Source organism: Hevea brasiliensis, chromosome 2 (assembly GCF_030052815.1).
Source record: "Hevea brasiliensis isolate MT/VB/25A 57/8 chromosome 2, ASM3005281v1, whole genome shotgun sequence".
Taxonomy (NCBI): Eukaryota; Viridiplantae; Streptophyta; class Magnoliopsida; order Malpighiales; family Euphorbiaceae; genus Hevea; species Hevea brasiliensis.
The window spans coordinates 111,604,673-111,631,523 of NC_079494.1; the positions used below are offsets into that span (position 1 = coordinate 111,604,673).

Below are 26,851 nucleotides of genomic sequence, written 5' to 3' on the forward strand. Positions count from 1 at the left end.
AGGTTGACATATGGGGCCCATATTTTGTTACTGATATACATGGTCATAGATATTTTCTTACCATTGTAGATGATTTCTCTAGACATACATGGATTTTTCTTTTGAAACACAAATCAAAAACACTATCTCTTATCTAGTCCTTTACTGCTCTTGTTTTCACTCAATTTTCTGTCAAAATAAAAGTTATCAGAAGTGACAATGGCCCATAATTTTCTATGCCTTTCGTTTCATTCATCACAAGGTATCATACATCAAATAACATGTGTTGAAAACCCCCAGCAAAATGCCAAAGTAGAAAGAAAACACCAACATATCCTCAATGTAGCAAGAGCACTCTTGTTTCAAGCTAACTTACCTAAAACCTTTTGGACCTATGCTGTTCTTCATTTTGTTTACCTTACTAATAGAATTCCCACACCATTACTGAAAAACAAATCTCCATATGAAGTATTACACATGTAACACCCCAAATTTTTAATATAATTATTTTATATATAAATATAAATATTTTATTTTATTAAATATTTTGAAAATTTATTTAAAATTTTATGAATTTGTAAAATTGGGTTTCATTTTTCAGAGACAATAAATTTTATCGATTTTTAAAAAATTAATTTAAAGACCATGTGGCAAAACCAAAAATATATTTAGATTATAAAATTTTTTTTGAGTTTTTTGGAATTTTTTCAAAATTTTTGGGCCTTGTTTTGGGTCCTAGGGCAAAATAAAAATTCAATTTCGAGTACTTCAAATTAAACCAATTGAATTGAACCAGACCGAATTGGATCTATTGAATCGGACTAGTCCTCTTTTTTCTTCCCTTCCTTTCTTCCTTGCTCGCGACCCACTTCCATTCCCTCTCCATTTTCTTTCTCCTCTCTCCTCCCCTTGCCGGCCGACCGCCACCCTTCCCTTCCCAGCTCATTGGTGCACCACCAGGCCTCCCTCCCGTCGCCGGTTGACATCCCAACTGGCTGGAAAATCTCGCCAAAGTCCTCTAAATGCGTTGTATGACTTTTCATCTTCCCGGCTAAAATTCGGCCTATCCGGCCACCAACTGGATCGAGTATTATTTTAAACCTCATCTACACCTTGAGAGCTTTCCATAGACACCAAGATCACAAATTTTTGTTAAGCGATTTGTCCAATTTTAGCCCGAAAAGTTTTAGTCCATTTTAATTTTTGGGAAAAATTTCTCCCAAACCGGAAACCCCATAGAGATTCCGAGAGTACTGGTATGCTCCACTTGGAGAGAGCTTCGTGGCAATATAAATTTCAAAATTTTATGTCACCAAAATTTTAGTTGATCCCACAAACTTTAGTGTTTTTTCGAGCCTTAAATGAATTTATTTGATTTTGTAAAAAAATTTTTCTAACCCCTAGTATTGTGGGCTTTACGTAGATACTTTCGTTTCACAGAAATTTGACCGGTGCCCAGATTTGCATTTTCGAGCTGGGCAGATAGGCTCCAAAATCGCATTCCTCCCCACCATTTTCAGATGCCTTGGACTCATTCCAAGTGTCAGAATCAGTATAGGTAAACCCAAACCCTAAGTTTCCTTATTTACTTAGTATCGGGATTAGAATAAAAATCTTTAAAATATCCTTGGGTGCTTAGAAGATCATAATTCCTTTTGCAATAGCCTTATAGCATTGTTAAGGACCGCGAGGCAAAATTTTAGTATTTTTAGAGCTCATTTGAGTGATTTTTATGAAATATCAGTTTTAGGGACTAAAATGTAATTTGCAAGTTTGTGAGTATTGACTATTTGGGAGGGCCCAGGAGGAGCCATGTGTTGTTATTGAGTTGTGGATGTGAGATTATGACCTTTAAAAGTGTTATTTGAATCACTTTGCAGGTTGGGTAGGTAATAGGCATGGGGAAAACTCTGCCGAATTTTCAATAAAACTTAGGCTGTCCTTTGACTCTTCAAAGTTTTGTTTTAAGTAAATATTGATAAATTTGTGATATAATTTTTAGGTAAGCGGGTCAGCCTTCCTTCTCTGCCGTGTCGCGACAGTGACTTTTAGAGTACCGTGAGTAAATATTGATTTTATTTACAATTTTAATATTATTATATATTCAAGGCATGCTCATGCATCATATATAAATATATGTATATAGCTAAATACTAGGCACCCATTATGTTGCATTTTCTTATTTGCAAAAATGAATGTAGATGTCACCTTAGGATAATTTAGAGCTATGTGCGTGTGTCGACGTGCATGTAGTGTAGTGTAATGGATATAGGTAGGATGGGCAAAAAGGTTTGAGCTAGTCTCGCTTGGAGCCTAGTCCTTTTTGTAAAAGTCGGGGTGAGTACAGCTTTGAGTTGATCTCGCTGACCCCCGCATTTAGATTATTAAGTGAAAGTCTGGCTTGAGTTGATCTCGTTGGTAGACATTAGATTAAAAGAACTATATAGGAGATCAGCTCCCATATATATATATATATATATGATATATGGGTGTATGAGTGCTTCAAATTATTTTTTGTACGAGTGTTGTTTGAATTTGGCCAAATATGATGATATGTGATGCATTTCATCCTTAGGAATGCGTTAGTGCTAGATAGTTATAAAAATTATACTTAAAATCAATATCTTACTCTATGAATCGAACGGTCACTCCTGTTCACCCTATTTTTTAAGGCTACAAGATGAATTCTTTTTCAGAATAACCCGTTTTCTTCCTTAAACTACAATTAGTAGTTATTTATTTGTATTATTATTTTTCAAAATTATAATATAGAACTTCGCATGTGTTAGCAGTAGTAACAATCTTGTCAGGTACTATGTAAATTTAAGTTTTGGTATTTTAGTAAATGCAAAATTTTTATGATATTTAAAATGTTTGCAAATGGTGGTATCAGAGTTGAGAAAGGCTTCCCTAACATTAGTTTTTTATGGTTATCTGGTTGGGTTGATCCGAATAAAAATGTAATATTTTATTTTATTTTATTTTATTCACATGTTGGGCCTCAGTTCTTAGCCCTGGTTGTAGATTTGAGAACAGTGAGGCTTACTACGAGTCTCGAGGGTTTTATGCTGGTCCAAGTTCTAGTGCCAGTCTGGTCTTTGGGATCGGGTTGTGACAACACAATTCTATTTCTGATTTGTCCAATTTGAAAGTCTTTGGCTCATTATGCTTTGCTAGCACTTTAACTACTCATAAAACAAAACTAGATCCTAGAGCAAGAAAATGTCTTTTCCTTGGATATAAAAATGGTACTAAAGGTTATATTCTTTTTGATCTTGTCACCAGAGAAATTTTTTGGTCTAGAAATGTCATTTTTTATGAATCTATTTTTCCATATTCTTCCTCATTTCCTATCCAACCTTCTTCATCACTTCCTGTTTCTTTACCACAAGATATCATTGTTCCCACTTCAGATTTTCCTCTTCCACATTCATTTTCACCTTCTTCTACATCATCTTTATCTCTATTGAGATAATCACACAGACATCAAAAACCACCTTCTTATCTGCAGGACTATCACTGTAACATGGCACCTTCAGCTATAGAAACCATTTCTCCAGGTATTCTTTATCCACTTTCTACTTTCTTATCTTATCGTTCCCTTTCCTCAACATATAAACATTTTGTTTTAAGTTCTTCTAGCTTAGTTGAACCTAGGTCATATTCCCAGGCTATTAAATAGGACTGTTGGAAAGAAACTATGATGATTGAAATAAAAGCTTTAGAGTAAAACAAAACTTGGGAACTTGTTGATCTTCCAAATGGTAAGAGACCTATAGGCTGTAAATGGGTCTATAAGATTAAGTTAAAATCAGATGGATCTATAAAGAGATATAAAGCAAGATTGGTAGCTAAGGGATATACCCAAACTGAAGGCATTAATTATTTTTACACATTTTCTCCTATTGCCAAAATGACAATAGTGAGATTTCTTTTAGCCATGGCAGCTGAGAATAATTGGTTTCTTCAGCAGCTGGATGTGAATAATGCCTTTCTACATGGGGACTTAAATGAAGAAGTTTATATGGTTTTACCACTAGGATTTCAATCATCTACACCCAATCAAGTATGTAGGTTGTTGAAGTCTCTATATGGGTTAAAACAAGCTAGCAGACAATGGTTTTCAAAATTATCTACAGCCTTGATGTCAATAGGCTACACTTAATCTAAGTCTGACTATAGCTTATTTGTGAAATCCTCAATTTTTTCTTTTACAGCCTTGCTAGTATATGTGGATGACATCATCCTTGCAGGAAAAAATTTCTCTGAGATTGACCATGTTAAAAAGCCCCTTGATGATTCTTTTAAAATAAAGGATTTGGGCCAATTGAAGTTCTTTCTTGGACTTGAGATTGCAAGGTCTTCTAAAGGTATAGTTCTTAATCAGAGAAAGTACATTTTGGAGATTCTATCAGATGCTGGTTATTTGCTGCTAAGCCTAATTCCACTCCTATGAATTGTTCTTTGAAGCTAAAGAAGGATGCTGGTGCTACTCTTTCTGATCCAGCTTCATATAGAAGGATGATCAGTAGACTGCTTTACTTGACAACAATAAGACCAGATTTGACTTTTGCTATTCAACAGTTAAGTCAATATCTAGCTAACCATCTGATGTTTATCTACAAGCTATCCACAGAGTGTTGAGGTATATTAAAGCTTCTCCAGGCAATGGCTTATTCTTTTCTGCCAATTCCTCAATGCACTTGAAAGGTTTCTCTAATTCATATTGGGCAGGATGTATGGATACTAGGAGATCAGTTACAGGGTTTTGTGTTTTTCTTGGCAATTCCTTGGTTTCTTGAAAATCTAAGAAACAAACTACTGTATCTAGATCTTCCTCTGAGGCTGAATACAGGGCTCTAGCTTCTGCTACATGTGAAATCTAGTGGCTTACATATTTTCTCAATGATATTTTTGTTCCTTTTAAGCATCCTGCTTTTGTTTATTGTGACAATCAGTCTGCATTACACATTGCAGCCAATCCAACTTTCCATGAAAGAACTAAGCACATTGAGTTGGATTGCCATTTGGTTAGAGAAAAGGTTCAGAACGTTCTTGTTAAGCTCCTCCCAATTTCCACTTTAGCTTAAGTAGCAGATATTTTCACTAAGCCACTCTCTCCAGCACCATTTTTAGAGCTTCAACACAAGCTAGGAATGCTAATCATTCATTCTCCAACTTGCGAGGGGGTATCACAGGAAGCAAGATCAATTGCAAGAGAAGAAAAAGGTTGAAACCTGCATTTACGGATTGATGACCTGGAAACTAAAGTCAGATTGATGAGCTGGAGTTATTTATTCTAGAAGATCACGTGTAGATTAGTTAGACAGTTACTCTGTAGTTTGTTAGTTTTCCCGCCACTTGTACAAAGTTTGTATATAGAATCTTCAATCTTGATTGTTCAATGAGAGGTAGTTGGGTTTTCTGTGCAAATTCCTTTCTTGTTATAAACAAACTAAATAAGTTGAAATTTTAGCAAATTAAATTAGGAAAAAAATTAAATCGAACTGAGCTGAACTGAACTGAACAGATAAAAAATTTTAAGCAATCCAAAATGAACCAAACGATTTGATTTAGATCTATATGAGCTTCATTTTTGGATTATTTAGACTAATTTCATACTCGATTTTAGTTGTATTTTCTATTTTTATCTAATTTATGACTAATAATTATTAATTAAATCAAATAAACTATTTGATTATTCTATATATTATTTAAAAAAATCAAATTGAATAAATTAAATTTCTTAACATTAAAAACTAAATTAAATTACTTAAAAAATAAACCAAATATTTAAATTAAATCAATTTAATCAATTTTTCTAATTTGAATCAAATTCTACTTACCTCTATATATATCCTTTCAAGTCATTCTAATAATCAATAGTGGAATTAACACTCTCATGATAAAAGTTATATAAAAAATATGATAAAATTTTGTTATATAACTCATTAATTATGAACCAACTTATCTTAACTCATCAAATAATAAAAAAAATTAGTATTTATTGGGTCAACCATTGGCCTCGAAACTGTAACTGCTGTATGCAATGCTGTCGTATGCATAACGAAATTATGGACCCTAATATGTAAGTTAGAATGACTTTCATCACAAAACGATTTCGAGTATATGAATACAATATGAAAATTAATTATAATAATATAAGATTTTAGTCTTATGTGTCTTAATTCTCTAATCTATTAGATATTTTTTTTTAAGCAGGAGATGAATATAAGATATATTATAATTCTATTAATTATAATCAAAACTTATTAAAATCAAAATATATTATAAATATAAAGTAAAAAATAAATATATTAATAATAATGAGATTTAAATTTGAAATTAAAATAATTAAAAATTTTAATTTTATCAAAATTTGGATTTTTTTTTCTTTCAAATGTAGACAAAGGCACACAAAGCTCAGTGACAGGACACACCCATAAGTAAAACCATAGTAATTTTATTAAGATATGCTAATCAATATAAGTCATACACATACGCCATTCATAATTGATGTGAGATCCTAAAGGACCAACTATTCACATGGAGGACCATGTGTATCTGACTCATGTGTGAGGAGTAACCCATGCATACACTGACTCACCCTCTTAGGAACTTTGAGTTTTTCTCATTTAAAGGCAGAAAGACGCACACACAAGGCTTAGTGTGTTTAAGAGGATATGCTTAATATTAATGTTGAAGCTGATATTACACTGTATTTTTAAAATTTATTAATTAAAAATATTAAAATCAATTTAATTTTATTAAATTTGATACATTTTATTTAATTATAAGAATATTAAAATAATAAAATATTTTTTTAATAATATCTAAATTAAAATAGTGTCTTTTTAAAATTTTTTTATACCCTTAAAACATAATGCCAAATAAAACTTTATGGATTAAATTGTCCAAATTAAAAAATAATTAATAAAATTAATAATTAATTTAGATGGTAAAAATTAATTTTATTAACGAAATTTAAAATTTTAAGAATCAAATTATTTCTAAAATAAATTAAGGATTGATTAATAAGTTTTATTATATCTTAAAGACTTAAATTATAATTCATCATTTTTTTTAAAAGAAGTGTCACTTATATTTGGGATAAATTTTATAAAAATAGTGCAGTACTATGATCTAATTCCTTTTGAATATATATATATATATATATATATATATATATATATATATATATATATATATATGCTTAAAATATGTAGATAGTAATTGAGAAATTGGGACAGGAATAAAAAAAAAAAAAAAAAAAAAAGTCAAAGAAATCATCTAGACGGTTGGACCTTTAGACCAATGGGCAATGTGTGGGGAAGAAATGTAGAATTTTTGGCTCCAATTTGGAGATTTTCTCAACATTATCGAAGCGTGCAGAATGCGCCAGTACAGTACACTGAAATTGAGCAATAAACCCTTCAAATGGTCATATTCGACGGCTACAACAGTACCGAGAGCTCATCATAATGCTAATGAATATACCAGCTGAATTTGCTTCAATCTTTTCCTGTTAGGCTTTCTTGGAGGATGCATGTCAATTTCATTTTCAATTAACCCAAAAAAAAAATCCCATTAACGGACACAAATCCGAGACATAATTTATTTCAAATTTCATATTAATTTGCAAAAGAGATTGAATATGACATAATTATTATACATGATAATGAAAATATCAAATTATAAAATTATACTCACTGAAAAATGTGACTATATTAAATATCTTATTACTATTTCATAAAAAAGAAATCAATTCAATACCCCAATTATTCAGCAATTGAATAAATTGCGTGATTGACAATTTTCTCATAACCACACTAAGGAGACTTATTTGGCAATTAGTTAACTACTAGACTCATCCTTGCTAATCTGGAGTGCTCTAATTAACCTTTTTTTTTACTCTATCAATTTTTAAAAAATAAAATAAATTTTTTTTTTTAGATTTATGAAGAAATTGAAAAAATTTTCAACAATTTGTATAAAATTAAATGATTTAATTCGATTCAATTTGAACTTATTTTAAGATTTATTAGACTTATATGTCAAACTCAATTTTAAATATATTATATATTTTTATGTCTAGTTTGAGATCTAATAATTAAGTAAAAAAATAAATTATTAGATATATTTTTTTAAAAATTAATATAATATGAAAATTAATAGTATAATAATACAAAGTTTTGGTTTTATGAGTGTTAATTATAATTAAAACTAATTAAAGTTAATCAGTAAATATAAAGTAAATAATAAAATATTTAATAATAATGAGATTTAAATTAAATTAAAATATTTAGAAATTTTAATTGTGTGTAATTTTAGCATTAGATAACATCTCATTGGTATATAATATGATATAATAGAGGCCGTCAGCCAGTTTGTAAAAGAATCGATGGAATATTCCGTAATTGGTGTTTTTTTCTGACTTTGTTGTTCAATAACAACCGGCACAACCAAACCAACATTAAATTGATTGGTTGTATTCAATGGGTCAATGCTGCTGCTGCTGCATTAATTATTATTTTTTTCATTTCACTTTTTTTTTAATAAAAATAATTTCATTTAATTCATATATCAGTTTTTTAATAATTATTAGTTATTAAAATTAAAATGTTTAATAAAAATTAAATTAATTATTAAATATAAAAATAATAATATTATATTACCCTTATTAAAAATACTATCTCAATATAAGTGAGTGATAATTTTTTATAAATTATTTTTTAAATTTTTAAAAATTGATATAAATATTATATTATTAAATAATAAAATTAAAAAAAATAATATTATTTTATTAAATTAAATTATTAAATATTATTTTAAAAATTATCGACATGTTTTGTTCAAGGTTTTAATGGGTTGGTGGATTGGTTGTTGTCATTCTTAATTCCTGTCCTACCAAAAAGAAATAGATCAGGTCAAGTGTAAACCGGAGTTTCAGTCGTCAACCATAAATTTACATTCTTAAATTTATTATATATTTTTTTATTAATAAAGAATCATATATAAAAAAAAATTAAAAATTTTGGGGCAACCTTTAGCAGCTATTGAATAGGTTTATAATAATATATTTATTTTTATAAATTAATATTATATAGTTGAATTTATTAATAAATAAAGTTCAAAAACTCTAATATCATTGATAATTACTGAAATGGTATTATTTTGACAGTGTTAATATGTTTAAATATTTTTTATTTACAGACTTTATGTTAGAATATTATTTTACCAAAAACTAAAAAGTATAAAATAAACGCTACTTGAAAATACGCAAACCACAGTATACGTTTTTGTAATTAATAATAAAGAGGTTGCTTTTTGTGCAGGGCTGTTTTATTGGTTGAATTTCAGAAGCTCTCTTGAGCTTGATTTGCATTGTCTGGGATCTTCATCTCCTTAGTGCCGTTGAGCGCTGCCAATATCCCTCTCATGGAGCCATTAAAATGAATGTGGATGCTGGTGGGCTGGCTTCGGATTAGATGGGCTTTCGAGTGGTTGAATAGGGGCAGGTTACGGTCCAAGAGAATGATTGGTAATTGGCGGGGATGGACCCTTGTTGGGTCTAAGGGAGACATTGAGCCCTTTGAAAATTTAAAATCTTTTAAGGGTATAATAGTATTTTAAAAATTACTTTTTATTATTTTTATTAAATCTTTTTAGAGTGCTGAATTACTATGTTATTTTAAAAAATTATTAAAGTGAAATCTAATATAGATATTTTATATTTTTTTTTATCAATTTAATATTTTATATAATAATTTCATTATGATTGTAGGAACCTTTTCCTTTCATAAAATTTCTTAAAAAAATATTTTTTTTTCTTTTATTTAATCTGAATTTTATTCAATTTACTTTTCATTATTATTTTAAAAAATTAAATTCGAAATAAATTACGCTAACATTTTAATTACTCGGTTCATTAATTCATAATATTAAATAATCATTGTATTTTTGAATTAATATCCATTTCGTTTAATTTTTAATAAGTTAATTTTATTTAAAAAATAAAATATTTATTTTTGTCATTAAATTTACAACTACAAAAAATTAATCATTGCAAAATTATCATTACCGGTCAATTAATCAATTCAGTGATTACATATTTTAACTAGGTCTGCTATGTTAAAATTTTGAGTTCGTCACTGGTAATTGGGAAGTAGTGTTGTCGGAGGCTTCAGCATTATCTTATGGGCTCCAACTGGCTCATACTTTGTTTTTTCATGAGGCGGTTGTAGATTCGGATAGTTAGCAGTTAGCACATCAGAGTTACTGGGTGCGGGGGTGTGTCCTCCCACCAACTTGGGTTTGTTGTTACAAGATTTTTCTTTTGGCGATCAGCTGGAATATTGCACGTGCTTATTTGTGAAACGCACAGGAAATTAAGACGTTGCCTTTCCTATAATCAGCATGGGAATTTTGGATTATGTGACTAGCTTTTCCTATAATCGGCTTTCAATGGTTGCTTCCTTCCGTGCAAGGATAAAACAACTCGTGGATTTACACCAATCCACTTTAGCATTAATTCCTTCATAAATCATACATTTTTATGTAGTACTTTGTTCAATAATTTATCATATGCTGTAGAGGATATTCAGAGCTGTCTGATTCACTTCCCATTCCTATATTTTCTTCTATACTAGATAAGAAAAGGAGGGCATTTTCATTAAATTGCATTCCTCCAGTCCATAATACAGATTTTATTGAGGACGACAGCCTTCCTCTTAAATTTACAACACCTGCACCTTGCTGGGGGGAAAATTGGTGTATGTACTGAAGAAGGAACTGTTGTTACAAAAAAAGGCCATTCAGTATGTTGCCAGGGCCTCCTAGCTAGGGCAGCTGATCATTAGTGGTCACATAAAAAAATTCTTGTCCCACAAACCCAACAAAGATTTCACTAGATTCTGAGATTTCTTTGAAGCTTGTCAAATATTGGATTTTCTAGTAATTCTTTAGCGGAAGGCCGCTGAACTGGATCTGGATCTAGCATTACCTGATCAAATTACCAAATCATCAGATTACATAAACCACGAAGTTGAAAAACAAAATATACATAATACCTTGAGTAAGTTCTGAAAATGCAATGAATGGCCAGGAAGAAGTGGCAGTTTTCCCTCCCTAAGGCTGAAAAATTGAGATCCTGATTTGGGCAAAGGTGAGCCTCTAATAAGCTCATAGGTAGCAGCTCCCAAGGAAAAGATATCAACTTTGTCAAGATGATTGTAATTCTCATTCAAGATTTCTTGAGGCATATAACGAGCATCACCCTCTTCAATTGGCAAGCTCTGATTAAGGAGAGTTGCACATCCAAAATCACCAAGTTTATAAACTCCATTCTTCACATAAATATTATCAGGCTTTACATCCAAGTGAGCAATTCCACGTCCATGGATAAAAAGCAATGCCTTTGCAATCTATAAGAAGTCCAATATCAAAAACACCGAATTAGATAAACAATAAATTTTTAGAGTCAACAGTATTTTCAGATTAGTTTGAACAATATAAAAGCTATGTTGCTTTTTTATGTCATGTAAAATATTTCAATGTCAAATGGTTTGTGGAGGGGATTTTAATTTAGATGATGTTAAAAAGTGGAGCTCCATAGTTCAAACAAGCTTACAAGCAGTAGACTAAATGACTAACTGTAAAAGGCAACGCAAGATGGATGAAAACAAAATCATGCATTTCTGCTCCCTCCCCTTTTTCTTTAGTGGAGTTCTTTAAATCCAACAATCACATACATAATAAGAGAAGACATAATTCCATTTCAAATTTAATAAAAAAGAAAATATCCACAATTTTCAATCCCACTTAAAATTAAATTAAAAAAAAATCTGCTCCTACAAGTTATTCAAGATGCCTAAACTTTCAAATGAAAGTTCAACGTCTTGTATGTAAGTCTGAGTACTCAGGCCTTTTCCAAGCACTCTAGATATTACATTAGAAGGGAAGGCAATATGAAAATCATCTTTTGCCATGCAGTATGTCAAAAAAGGAAGAAATTGAAAAAAGAAAATCTCATCCGCAATAAGTTCCTTTCAGATTAGAAGACATTTTCAGAAGAAATGCATTGGTGCTACTATATATGTTCTGTGCATGAGAATTCAATGGTTCATAATAAAGCATTTATATGTTAAAAAATGCTCTGAAAAATGTTGACCTGATGTAAGACTTCCAACACTTTGTCCTCTGTGAATGATTGGGAAGATTTATTGATGGATAAGCTGCAATCACAGAGTTCCATTTGAATGTAGAGTTGCTCGTTATCAAACCAAGAGGAGTAATATCCAACAATGTTTTCATGACATCCTACAGAAACAACAATTGTAAAACCAATTGAGAAAAATGGCTTTGGTGTCAAATATATGAAGCAAAATATGCAAAATTTATATAATAGTTACATACAAACCTAAAGCTGCTAGAGCCTGAACCTCCATCAAAGCTTTCCTCCTGAAAAATGCTAACAGTTCAGTCTAAGCTAGTTGATTGAATAAAAAATGGAAGTATCTAAAACTGCGTATAGAAACTACTTCTCTGCATCTTGATGTAACTGCCTTGTGCTATGTTTCACAGCATACAAGCAACCATCAATTCTCTTCAATACTTTGAAAACACGGCTGAAATTTCCAGTGCCAATTTGCTATAAAGGGAAGCAAAGTCCAATAATTTACACAACCACTAAAAGATGATTCTGAAAGAATTGAGAATTCCTAGATCCAGGACGGATACCTGCATCTCATGAAAATCTGTGTGATAGCGAGAAAGGCCATCCCCACCAACAATTGCGGAGAAAAAACCTGTAGATTGAAGCATTGATTAATTAAACATATCTCCATAACCTTCCAATGGTGCATCAACTTTGCCATTCAAAGAAGAAAGAACAAAATGGAAAGACATTGTAATAGTCTTGCAATCACAACTAGCTTTGACAATTGATGACTATGCCTGCACATTTTGATCTTTGATTGCCATATGGATCTACATCCACTTCCAAGGAATCCATTAGATATGGGTTCTTTATGCAAGGAGGGGGCATAACCCGACAGCGCAAGGCAACAGCAGATTGTGACACATAATTTTGGCATCTTTGAGTTCCAGTTACTGGTGTTATCTCAATCTTCACTTCATCTGTACCAAAAGTATCATTGGCGATCTCCAAATTTTGTTGCTGGTCAGACAAGGTAGGGCTGAGAGGATTGGCTAAGATAACATCTGGGAGCATTTTGGATATTTATTATGAAACAAGAAAAGGTATTATTTTCATGAGAACTCAGCAAAGTTTGCCACATTATGAATAGATGAAATGAATTGAATGCAATTTTGTAATCTGAAAAGCATGAAACCACTAATCTAATCATGACAAGGATTAAAACACAATCTCAAGGGAGCAACTACCTTACCCTGTCTACGTTTTTTGGTTTTAATAGTGTTTAGCTTCTCTGGTGATTCAGGGCATAACATGTTTTCCTGCAACAAGAATGGAAACACTCAATTCTGATACTTCAGCATCTATCAAGCTGTGCATAATGTTCAATCCTTCATTAGCATCACCTTGTTGTGACCAAAGCTGTTCAGTAAATTTTGATCCACTGGTGTTATATAATCTGGAGTGCTGCGCTCATAAAACATAATAGGCAAAGAAAAAAAATGAGATTACAAATTCAAATATCCAAAACACATTACTATCTTAGATTTCACGGTCAATGTACAGGGATTTTATTGGAATAATATGTCAACCCACAAGGACAAAGTGAGGTACTCCTTTTTTTCTCGATAAGCAAACTAATTTTCAATTTCAAGCCTCTGCATGCTTATCAACGATTATATAGCAGTATTAGATTGCCAAAAGATTACCTTTGATTTCAAAAACCAACAGAAGCATCATTAAATAAGTTAGGTTTGTATTTGAGGGCATTAAATAGATCTTAACATAATCTTGACTTTGCAATTGATTTTAAGGATTTTGGAGTCTCAGGATTTAGCATTGCCTTTGTACAACAGTGAACATACATCAAAACATTGAAATTGAAGTGCGAACGTCGGAAATATGCCAAATTGCTCTCTAGTGTCTAAATTCAAGGGTCTAATGAAACTAAGCAATCAATTATATCAGGTTCCTCAAATCAGGAAGCAAACTTAACCAATCCTACAAAATTTCTAATGGAATACAGACTCCCATTATCAAAAACTAGGTTTTTAAACAAAAAACAACACGCGTAATTAAATCTTGTAGAAAATGAAGAATGACTAACCAGAAGAAGTCCTGACTGAGAATGAAATCTTTCTCATCAACATCGACGTCGCCAATGCTGGGGTTTTCCGTTGAAGAATGGAACTGTGGGTCGGACCCTTCAGAATCTAGAAGGTTCTGGAAGCGAGAAGAAGAATTAGACACGGCTGCGGTGGAAGAAGACGATTGCTGGTACTGGAGAGGAATCACAGAGATTTGTCCCATCTGAACCTGCAAGTGCCTTGCTAAAGTGCCCTTCATTTTACTGCTCTCTCTCCTCTTCCTATTGCTTGCCTTTTGGGTTTTCCTCTTCATCAATCACCACCACCACCACCACCACCCAGCAAGCGCCAGACCAGACACACAATCACACCCACTACTTCTCTTCTTTTATTAGATAATTTTTTTTTTTTATAACTCTGTCTTCTTCTCTGTACTGTATACAATTCAAAAATTACGCGGGTGCGCAATCTTCTTTGGCAAGAGTCAGAGGAAACAGGGACTATCGTGAACCCTACTCCAACATTGAATCCTCTCCGTACAATAAATCTCATCGATTTAGCCAATCACTGTCATGCATCCAAATGGCTTATATGATAGGGTAATCTGTATCGCGTATTATGTACGCTTTTCTTCTCCTTCTAGTGCCAGCCTAGTAGTGGCGGACTCGAAAGGCGCGCTTTCTGAGAATATTCTTGGTAGTTGTGCGTAAAATAATTGGGCCGTGGCCTAACAATTGTAAAAAGCACAAAGGCCCAAAAGGACATTAAAAGACAATCGGGCTCTCTTGTACATTTTCGGGTTCGGGCTCCTAGCCGGCCGGCGAGCGCGTGTGCAGTTGCAGGGATGCTCAAAGTGGCGGCTAAATGCGTTTCCGATGAAATTCCTCCTTCCTAACCGAAGTACCTAACGTCTCATTTTATGCTTTCCTTTATGAATACCATGTGCTAATCGTTTATCTGTTTCAGGGGAGTTCGGATTCTGATAAGAGCATTTCTGATAAGTTTAGCTTTATCGGATGAATGACAATCTTATGTTAGGGTTTGTTGATCGGTTTTTGGTTTAGTCATGACATGACAGATGGAGAGGAGTTAAATGGCAAGTCGGGAGACCATTTATTTTCTTCGAATTCGAATAGAGAAAGTAGCAAGTGCTTACCTTTCTATTTCTCTTTTCGATTTTGAAATTTTCATTCTGATCACTGCATTTCCAGTGAAGCTATTTATATATTTGTATCTTCATTGTCTTTTGGTTTTCGTTGAAGTTTGAGTTTGTTCGATAACCATTCGCTGCACGTATTTTGTGCTCTTATTTTGAATTTTTTACTCTAAAACAGAGCTTTTATATTAAGATATTGTATCTATTATAATAAGCGCACAAATTTAATATACACACATGAATCGTACAATTACACAATATTGAAAATAAAATAAGAATAACAGAAGATTTAACGTGGTTCAACTGTAAGGTCTACGTCCACAGATAAGACAAGGGAAAAAGTTCTACTATAATCAAAAGAGTAAGATATAATCAAATAAAACTCTCAAACCTTAATCCTAGTGTGTTTCATGAATATCTCATAACTCTATCATAAAGTGTAGAATATTACAATATTTATATTGGTTCATACCGCGGGGGCATTGACTTGGATCCGAAGCCTACTACTGATCTCACTTTTTATCCTAATCAGATCGCAATGCGAAACTTTCGGATTGGGTCATAATTCGGGTCCATGAAAAAACATATCTAAATTTTAAGCCACAAAAATAACAATTATTCCCCTTAGCTTGAATTTCCTCTATCATCAATAAAATAACAATAAAATACTCTGTCTTACTATATGCCCTCGTAATAACATTTACTGAGCACTACAAACACCAGTCAAGTCTAGGCAATGTCTAAACTTATTGACTGGGACTCCCTTGGTCATCATAATTGCTGGATTATCATGTGTAGAGACTTTCTACACAACTACAGTCCCCTGAGATACAATGTCCCAAATGAAGTAATATTTGACATTAATGTGCTTAATTCGCTCATGGTACATCTGATTTTTTGTGAGATGTATTACACTCTGGTTGTCACAAAACACTGTTGCCTTGTTCTATATCAATCCAAAATCACCCACTAAACCTTGTAACCATAAAACTTCCTTTACTGCCTTTGCTAAGGCCATATATTCAGCCTCTGTGGTAGACAAAGCAACTGTAGCTTGTAATGTTGCCTTCCAACTGATAGCACTTTCAGAAAGAGTAAACAAATAACCTATCAAAGATCTCCTCTTGTCTAAGTCCCCTGCAAAATCTCAATCCACATAGCCAACAACTAAATCACTCATTTTGGCCTTGTCAAATGTCAGACCAACATATATAGTGCCCTTCAAATACCTCAAAATCCATTTCACTGCTTGCCAATGCTCTTTCCCAGGACACGCCATATATCTACTCACAACACTAACTGCATGTAAAATGTCAGGTTGGGTGCATACTATAGCATACATAATGCTACCAACAGCACTCGAATAGGGAACACTGGACATGTGCTTCATCTCCTCATTTGTTTTGGGTAACATGTCTGCAGATAACTTGAAATGGGCAGCAAACGGAACAGTCACCGGCTTAGCATTATTCATGTTGAAACGCTTAAGCACTTTCTCAATATAGGCCTGTTGAGACAAGAAAAGCTTCCCAACACTTCTATACCTGGTAATTTCCATTCACAATATCTTCTTTGCAGCACCCAAATCTTTCATCTCAAACTCATCACTCAACTGCTTTTTCAGAATGTTAATTTGTGACATGTTTTTAGCAGCAATAAGCATGTCATCCACATACAATAGCAAATAAATAAATGAATCATCTGAAAGCTTCTTATGATACATACAACTATCATATGAACTACGATTAAAGCCATTACGAACCATTAATGTATCAAATCTTTTGTACCACTGCCTAGGAAACTGTTTCAGACCATATAAAGATTTCTTAAGCAAGCAAACACGGTTTTCCATACCTGTAATGAGAAATCCCTCAGGCTGGCTCATATAAATTTGCTCCTCTAACTCACCATGCAAAAATGTTGTCTTCACATCTAGTTGCTCAAAGCTCTAGGTCATGAAGAGCAACCATAGTAAGTAAGACTCTAGTAGAACTGTGCTTCACAACTGGAGAAAACACTTTATTAAAGTTAATCCCCTCCCTCTGAGTAAAGCCTTTTGCTACCAACCGTGCCTTATATTGAGATGCTTTAACCCCTGGAGTGCCTTCCTTTTTTTTGAACACCCATTTGCAGCCTACCACTTTTTGTCCCTTAGGTAATGTTACAAGCTCCCAAGTCTGATTCTTGTGAAGAGATTCAATTTCTTCACTTATAGCACCGACCCACTGATTTGCATCTGAACAAGAAATAGCTTCTCTATAATTATTGGGTTCATGCACATCAACTGTCTCAGCAACTGATAAGGCAAAGGCAACTAGATTTGCATATGCATATCTCTGCGGTGGTCTAATCTGTCTTCTCTCTCTACCAGTTGCAATGCTATATGGTTCCTGTTGCTATTGCTCAGGTGCATCCTCTTGTTGATCAGGATCTTGCACCTCATCCTCTGAATCACTGGACTAAACTACTGAAGTATCAATATCAAGCTCCACCTATTCTCTGACACCGTGATCTGATTCTGCTATTGACTTCTCCCTCTGACTATCCAATGAAGTAGACTCATTAAATATCACATCCCTGCTGATAATTAATCCTAGAGACTTTGCATCATTGCACCACAACCTGTAGCATTTCACTCCAGATGCATACCCTAGAAATATGCATTTTCTTGACCTCGGCTCAAGCTTACCATCTCTCACATAAGCATAAGCAGGGCAACCAAATACTCTCAGCTGAGAATAATCAACAGGTGAACTGGACTAGATCTCAAAAGGAGTTTTGCACTCAATAGCTGTAGATGGAGATCTATTAACCAAGAAATAGGCTGTATTAATTGCTTTAGCCCAGGAATCCTTTCTCAATCCTGAATGTGAGAGCATGCTTCGTGCTTTGTCACAAAGCATTCTGTTCATGCGTTCTGCAATACCATTCTGTTGTGGTGTCCTTGTACAAGTGCGATGTCTCACTATACCCTTATTACTGCAGAATTCATTGAACTCACGATTGCAAAATTCCAACCCGTTATTAGTTCTAAGATGCTTGACCTTCTTTTCTGTCTGCTTCTCAATCATCGTCTTCCACTTTACAAAGGTTGAAAATGTCTCATATTTTGTTTTCATAAAATACACCCACATCATCCGAGAGTAATCACCAATCAAAGTCATGAAGTACCTGGCACCGCTCTTGGAAGGGATTCTGTTAGGACCCCATAGATCTAAGTGGATATAATCCACCGTTTCTCTGGTCTTATGTACTATCTTTTTATCGAACTTGACCCTGGTCTGTTTGCCAAACACATAATATTCACAAAAGTGCATAGATTTTATTTTCTGCCCGTCCAACAAATCCCGCTTGCTTAACACAGATAATCCTCTTTCACTCGTATGACCAAGATGCATATGCCACAATTGAGTCTGATTCTGATATTTGCTTCCATATGCTACTGCAGCTTCCCCTGAAACTGTACTGCCCTGAAGAAAATATAATCCTGAAATCAAACTGCTCTTCATGAGTACCATAGAGCCCTTGCACACTTTGAGAACTCCATTCTCTACATGGTATATGAATCTATGAGAGTCAAGTGTCCCAAGAGAAATCGGGTTCCTCTTTAGTCCTGGAACATGCTAGCACTCTATAGTTCTGACAACGCCATCAAACATCCTCAATCTGATGTTATCAATTCCTTCAACAGATAATGCACGATCATTGCCCAGAAACACCTTGCCACTCATCTGTTTGTAAGTGACAAACCAGTTTTTGTGTGGACACATGTTGTAAGTAGCACCAGTATCAAGAATCCAAGAATTTGGTCTATGATCTGAACTCACAGATAAAATTTCTCTAGCACTGTCATCACCATCAGAATCAATAAAATTATCAACCACATTTGCAGAACTTTCTGGTTGCTTTTCCTTTTTATTTTTCAACTTAGGACAGTCTCTCCTGTAGTGACCTTGCTCTTCGCACTCAAAACAGTTGGCCTTTTTCATTCTTGACTTAGATCTAGCCGTAGATTTCTTCCTGCTGGAAGAACCCTCTCTTAAATGTGTTCTTCCCCTGCTCACCAAACCTTCCCCCTCAAATCTTTATCTATTATCTGAAAATTTCTTTTTTAACTCCTTCGATTTTAAAGAATTACTAACATCGTCTAGTGAAATACTGTCTTTCCCATACAACAAAGTATCAACAAAAGTTTCATAAGAGGGTGGTAAAGAACATAACACAATAAGGGCCTGATCCTCACTATTAATCTCAATATCAATATTCTTCATATTCATAATGATTGAATTGAATTTATCCAGATGTTCTTTAATAGACGTACCTTCACTCATTCTCATATTGTAAAGTCTTTTCTTCAGATACAGGCGGTTGGTCAGCGATTTTTGGCATAATATAACTCCTTTAATTTCTTCTATGCCGCATATGCTGAGCTTTCACCAGCAATCTCGCATAGGACATTATCAGTTACGCTCATGAAAATCGCACTCAAGGCTCTCTCCTTTAGATTATCCTTCTCATTGTCACGACCCAAAAATTCTGAATCGTGACCGGCGCATAATTTAAGTATTCTTAAATCACGCAAGCCTTATCAGAGTATCTTGAATAAATATATTGTCACTTACTAATCCTAAAATTAGACAAAATCCAAATAAACAAAATGCTGAATAAACATCATAATTATCCCATAGGTAAACTGCGGAGTCTCTACAGATTTCAATAAAAACTCAAACTGTTCAATAAACTAAATTAACTATTAGCCCGAGAAAATATGAATTCGGGCATACCATGAGAACAAATCAAAGTTGTCCCTCTCCAGAAAATGGACTGAATATTTGGATCACCGCGAGTTCTCTTGATGCAAAGCAGGATAATGACGAGAAAACGTGGTTTGAGCTAGATGCTCGATGAATGATAATTATAGCACACAACGGAATAGGAACAGTGGGCGCTTGATTAATTTCACAATAAATTTCTATTCAATAAAATCATGCTCATGCTGTCAAAATCATTAATAAAATAATTTCGTAAAACATATATATAAAAGAAATTCATTCAATAAAAATTTTATGGTACAGTGCACCAGGGTGATGATACCCCACATCACCAAAGGCCAGATGGTAAGCGGGCTACTAGATATCAGATACCTTCCTCCTCCTTCACATATATCAATGCATATGATACTAATGCAAACCATAAACTGCAATGATGCATGACTCGACAATGCAACCTAATACCGTGATAGTCCACACGGCGGGGCGGATAACGTAAATGACATCTGGGCACAGGTACCAATTCAAAACAGAAAATCAATTTGTACAAATCAATCAAAATCAATAAAAAATTTCAGATAGCAAATAATAACTGATAGTGCAATTTCAATAATGTATTTCAATAGTTTCAGAGAGTCAATAAAATCAAATCAATTTAATAAAATCAAATCAATCTCAAATCAATTCAGTAACACATCGGTAAATTTTATAGTCAAATATCAATCAATATAAATACATTAAAGGCCTGTTCCCGGAATCCTAATGGGTCTAATGCAGAGATAGTTGACAAAAATCAATTATTTAATCAAAATCGAAATAAAATTCAATAATAAAATAAAACTGTAGAAAATCACATATAAAATAATTGTTAAAATATTAATTTAAAATTTCATTTAATAACAAACTTAATGCTAAAAAATTTTGAAAGGGACTAAAACGGTGCCATGTACTATAATTACCACTCACCTGGAACTTCCAAGATAATAGCTAGATTCAATAAAAGAGAGACAATTTCAGCTGACAGAATGAATATTTGAATCTCCTACATACCCAAAATATAAAAGAAAAATATTAAATAATAATAAAATAAAATAATTTTAATATATATATATTGGGTGGATGGATACAAGGTTTATACGAACAGGGATACAAATGTTTATATATATATATATATATATATATATAATCTAAATTCAAAGTTATCGTTTCACAGTAATTATGATCAACCCAATTCAGTACTAATGATAAAAAATAAATAAATAAATAAATAAATAAATAAATTTCTAAGGTAGTTGTAACAAATTAATGAAAGAAAATAAAATCAAATTCACCCATTATTGAATAAAGAATGAGAATTTTTACCTTGAAAACAGAATCGAATGTGATAAATAGAGAAGTAAAAATTTAGGGATTCTCTGTTGAGAGTATTTGATAGAAAAAGGAGGTGACAAACAGGTTTTGAGAGCAAAGTTTAGCAAAAGAGATGATTAGGGTATATATATATATTTCAAGAGTTCTATTAGGTGTAGAATGGGATAAGAGTTATTATTGAACTGGGTTGTTCAGATTGCAGATATATATTTAATTTCAAAAATAATATATATATATATATATATATATATATATATATATATATATCTAAAAATAAATAAGCAGACCATCTAATAAAATATATATATATATATTTTTTATAAATATATTAAATTATTGTTAGCTAATTAAAATAAAATAATAATAAATAATAAATGTATATGGGTTTTCACATACTTCCCCCCTTAAAAAAAATTCGGTCCCCGAATTTGAATAGACAAAATTCTAACCTGAAGAAATAAAAATAAGTGAGGATATTTTGCTCGCATTTCAGATTCTGCCTCCCATGTGGCCTCACTACTTGAGTGATTATGCCACAAGACTTTGACCAAAGCCACTTCCTTAGACCGGAGTTTCCTAATTTGTCGATCTAAAATCTTTACTGGTTGCTCCTCATATGACATATCATCCCTAAATTGCATGGTTTGAGGTTGTAGAACATGAGATGGATCTGGTACATACTTCCTAAGCATAGAAATATGGAAAACTGGATGTACATGTGCAAAACCAGGTGGAAGGGCTAAACGATAAGCAACTGCTCCAATTCTCTCCAAAATTTCAAGTGGATCAACAAAACGAGGGCTAAGCTTCCCTTTCTTCCCAAACCTCATGATTCCTTTCATAGGGGAAACTCTCAGAAATACATGATCACCAATCATAAATTCTACATCTTTACGCTTAGGGTCAGCATAACTTCTCTGTCGACTTTGAGCAGTCAAAAGTCGATCACAAATTAGTCGAACCTTCTCTGAAGTTAATTGTATCAACTCTGGTCTAGTAAGCCTTCTTTCTCCAACTTCATCCCAACAAACCGATGACCTACACTTTCGACCATATAATGCCTCATATGGAGCCATCTCTATACTTGCCTGATAACTGTTATTATAAGCAAACTCCACTAAAGGCAAATGATGATCCCAACAGCCACCAAAATCCATAACGCATGCACGAAGCATGTCCTCTAATGTCTGTATGGTCCTTTCTGACTGTCCATCCATCTGAGGGTGAAAAGCAGTACTAAAGTCTACTTGTGTTCCTAAAGCTTCTTGGAATTTCTTCCAAAATCGAGAAGTAAACTGAGTACCACGATCAGAGACAATGGAAACTGGAACTCCATGAAGACTAACAATCTTGTTTATATACAACTGTGCAAGTTTAGCAAAGTCATATGTAGTCTTCACAGGAAGGAAATGAACAGATTTTGTCAATCTGTCCACTATCACCCAGATTGCATTGTAACCACCTCGTGTACTAGGTAAACCCACAACAAAGTCCATGGCAATATGCTCCCACTTCCACTCGAGAATAGGCAATGGCTGAAGTAACCCAGATGGTCTCTGATGTTCTGCCTTAACCTGCTGACAAGTCAAACATTTAGCAACAAAGTCTGCAACATCCCTCTTCATGCCACCCCACCAATAATGCTCCCTTAAATCACGGTACATCTTAGTTGAACCTGGGTGTACTGTGTAAGCAGAATGGTGTGCCTCCTCCATGATTTCTCTTCTCAACTCATCAACATTGGGGACACAAAGTCTAGTGCCATAACGAAGAACTCCATCATCATTTAACATGAACCCTTGAGCTTGGCCTTGATGAATACTATCTATAATCACACATAGCTGAGAGTCCCTCTTTTGAGCAGCCTTAATTCTATCAATCAAGATAGGCTTAACTCGAAAATGTGCTAAGAATGATCTAGCTATGATTTCAAACTCTTCTCCCTGATCTAGCAACCCATGTAATTCACCAATCAGAGGCCTCATCTTGGTAGATATATGGGCTAAACTACCAGAAGACTCCCTGCTTAGAGCATCAGCCACCACATTAGCTTTTCCAAGGTGATACTGTATGGTGCAATCATAATCCTTCAGCAATTCTACCCATCTCCTTTGCCTAAGATTAAGATCACGTTGGTCAAAGATGTATTTGAGACTTTTGTGGTCAGTGAAGATTTCACAAGTCTCACCATACAGATAGTGCCTCCAGATTTTCAAAGCAAAAATTACTGCAGCCATTTCCAAATCATGAGTTGGATAATTCTGCTCATGCCTTTTTAACTGACAAGAAGCATATGCATTAACTCGTCCATGTTGCATCAAAATACATCCTAAACCAATCCTAGAAGCATCACAATATACTACATAACCCCCTGATCCAGATGGAAGGGCTAACACTGGTGCTGTAGTTAAACGAGTCTTAAGCTCCTGAAAACTTTTTTTTCACAAGCCTCAGACCACTGAAATTTCACATTCTTCTGTGTCAACTTAGTTAAAAGTGCTGCAATACGAGAGAAGTCTTGAACAAACTGTCTATAATACCCTGCTAAACTCAAGAAACTACGAATCTCTGACACAGTTGTGGGTCTAGGCCAATAAAGCACTGCCTCAACTTTCTTCTTATCAACGCACACCCCATCCTTAGATACTGTATGGCCTAGGAAGGCCACACTATCTAACCATAATTCACATTTTGAGAACTTGGCATATAGCTTGTGTTCTCGTAAGGTCTGAAGGACAATTCTCAAATGCTGCTCATGCTCCTCCTTACTCTTTGAGTATACTAGAATGTCATCGATGAACACTATAACGAATTGATCTAAGAAAGGCTTGAAAACTCTATTCGTGAGATCCATAAAAGCGGCCGGAGCATTGGTAAGACCAGAAGACATTACAAGAAATTCATAGTGTCCATACCTAGTCCTAAAGGCCGTCTTGGGTATGTCTTCTTTCTTGACCCTCAATTGATGATACCCAGATCGAAGATTAATCTTGGAAAAATACTTTGCACCTTGAAGTTGGTCAAACAGGTCATCTATACGTGGAAGAGGATACTTATTACGCACAGTTACCTTATTCAATTGCCTATAATCAATGCACATTCTCAAAGACCCATCCTTCTTCCGTACAAATAACACAGGAGCACCCCATGGAGAAACACTAGGGCGAATAAACCCCTTATCTAGTAGGTCCTGTAGTTGCTCCTTCAACTCCTTAAGTTCTGCGGGTGCCATACGATAAGGTGGCATAGATATGGGCTCAGTTCCAGGAACTAAGTCTATACCAAACTCTACCTCTCGCTCCGGGGGTAAACCTGATAAATCTTCTGGAAACACATCAGGAAACTCCTTAACCACTGCAACATTCTCCAAACCTGCACCTTCTACCTGAACATCTCTAACATAAGCTAGATACCCTTTACACCACTTTCGCAATAATCGTCTAGCACTCACTACAGAGATAAGATTACTAGAGGCTATACTGCGATCTCCCTGAAATTGAAATTCTTCCTCCCCAGGAATTTTAAAGAGTACAGCTTTATTATGATAATTCAATGAAACGTGATAAGTAGCTAACCAATCTATGCCTAAAATCACATTAAACTCAAACATATCCAAAGAAACAAGATCTGTAGCTAATTCCCTATCTCCAATGTGAACTATACATCCCCTATACACTATATCAGTGTTTATTGCGTTCCCCTTAGGTGTTGATACAAATAAAGGATACTCTAACAAAGTATGTGGTGTACTAAATATCATGGAAAAGTATGGAGAAACAAAGGAATGGCTGTGCCCTAGTCTTAGCCATAGGCGTCTGTTCAGATGTCTGATTAATAGTTTAAGATGGTACCTCCCTTGTTGGATCAAGGTTTGCACCATTAAGACCCTTGGCCCTAGCTCTCCTCTCACGTTTAATAGACTCAGGCACCTATTCATAAACAAGCATTAAATTTGAAAATGTGAGCCAAATTAAGACAGGTGAGAAGGTACGAAGGACGCGGATATCTAAAGTAATGATAAGCTGAAAAGACGTTAAGAATCCTATGCTTCGCAAGTTCGCGGATATCTAAAGCAATAATAAATTGAAAAGATGTTAAGGATCCTATGCTCCGCAAGTTTACTAGACCTCAACCGAGCTCTGATACCAACTTTGTCACGACCCAAAAATTCTGAATCGTGACCGGCGCATAATTTAAGTATTCTTAAATCACGCAAGCCTTATCAGAGTATCTTGAATAAATATATTGTCACTTACTAATCCTAAAATTAGACAAAATCCAAATAAACAAAATGCTGAATAAACACCATAATTATCTCATAGGTAAACTGCGGAGTCTCTACAGATTTCAATAAAAACTCAAATTGTTCAATAAACTAAATTAACTATTAGCCCGAGAAAATATGAATTCGGGCATACCATGAGAACAAATCAAAGTTGTCCCTCTCCAGAAAATGGACTGAATATTTGGATCAGCTGCAGAGTTCTACTGATCTGAAACAGATAACAGACAGAGAAAACGTGGTTTGAGCTAGATACTCAGTGAATGATAATTATAGCACACAACGGAATAGGAACAGGCAGACGCTTGATTAATTTCACAATAAATTTCTATTCAATAAAATCATGCTCATGCTGTCAAAATCATTAATAAAATAATTTCGTAAAACATATATATAAAAGAAATTCATTCAATAAAAATTTTATGGTACAGTGCACCAGGGTGATGATACCCCACATCACCAAAGGCCAGATGGTAAGCGCGCTACTAGATATCAGATACCTCCCTCCTCCTTCACAGATATCAATGCATATGATACTAATGCAAACCATAAACTGCAATGATGCATGACTCGACAATGCAACCTATACCGTGATAGTCCACACGGCGGGGCCAGATAACAGAAACAGATACTAGGCACAGGTACCAATTCAAAACAGAAAATCAATTTGTACAAATCAATCAAAATCAATAAAAAATTTCAGATAGCAAATAATAATTGATAGTGCAATTTCAATAGTGTATTTCAATAGTTTCAGAGAGTCAATAAAATAAAATCAATCTCAAATCAATTCAATAAAATCAAATCAATCTCAAATCAATTCAGTAATACATCGGTAAATTTTATAGTCAAATATCAATTAATATAAATACATTAAAGGCCTGTTCCCGGAATCCTAATGGGTCTAATGCAGAGATAGTTGACAAAAATCAATTATTTAATCAAAATCGAAATAAAATTCAATAATAAAATAAAACTGTAGAAAATCACATATAAAATAATTGTTAAAATATTAATTTAAAATTTCATTTAATAACAAACTTAATGCTAAGA

The 26,851-nt window shown here is 33.7% G+C and overlaps 1 protein-coding gene across 1 annotated transcript; it reads right to left on the reverse strand.

The window, feature by feature from the left end:
- Nucleotides 1–10,629: 10,629 nt before the first annotated feature.
- LOC110660924 (wee1-like protein kinase) lies at nt 10,630–14,898 on the reverse strand. Its single transcript, XM_058138842.1, is given in 10 exon segments — nt 10,630–10,981; nt 11,049–11,402; nt 12,149–12,297; nt 12,398–12,438; nt 12,519–12,628; nt 12,718–12,818; nt 12,940–13,200; nt 13,389–13,455; nt 13,540–13,600; nt 14,241–14,898. Coding segments are annotated over 10 exon segments (1,533 nt in total). The 5' UTR covers nt 14,534–14,898; the 3' UTR covers nt 10,630–10,885.
- Nucleotides 14,899–26,851: the final 11,953 nt, after the last annotated feature.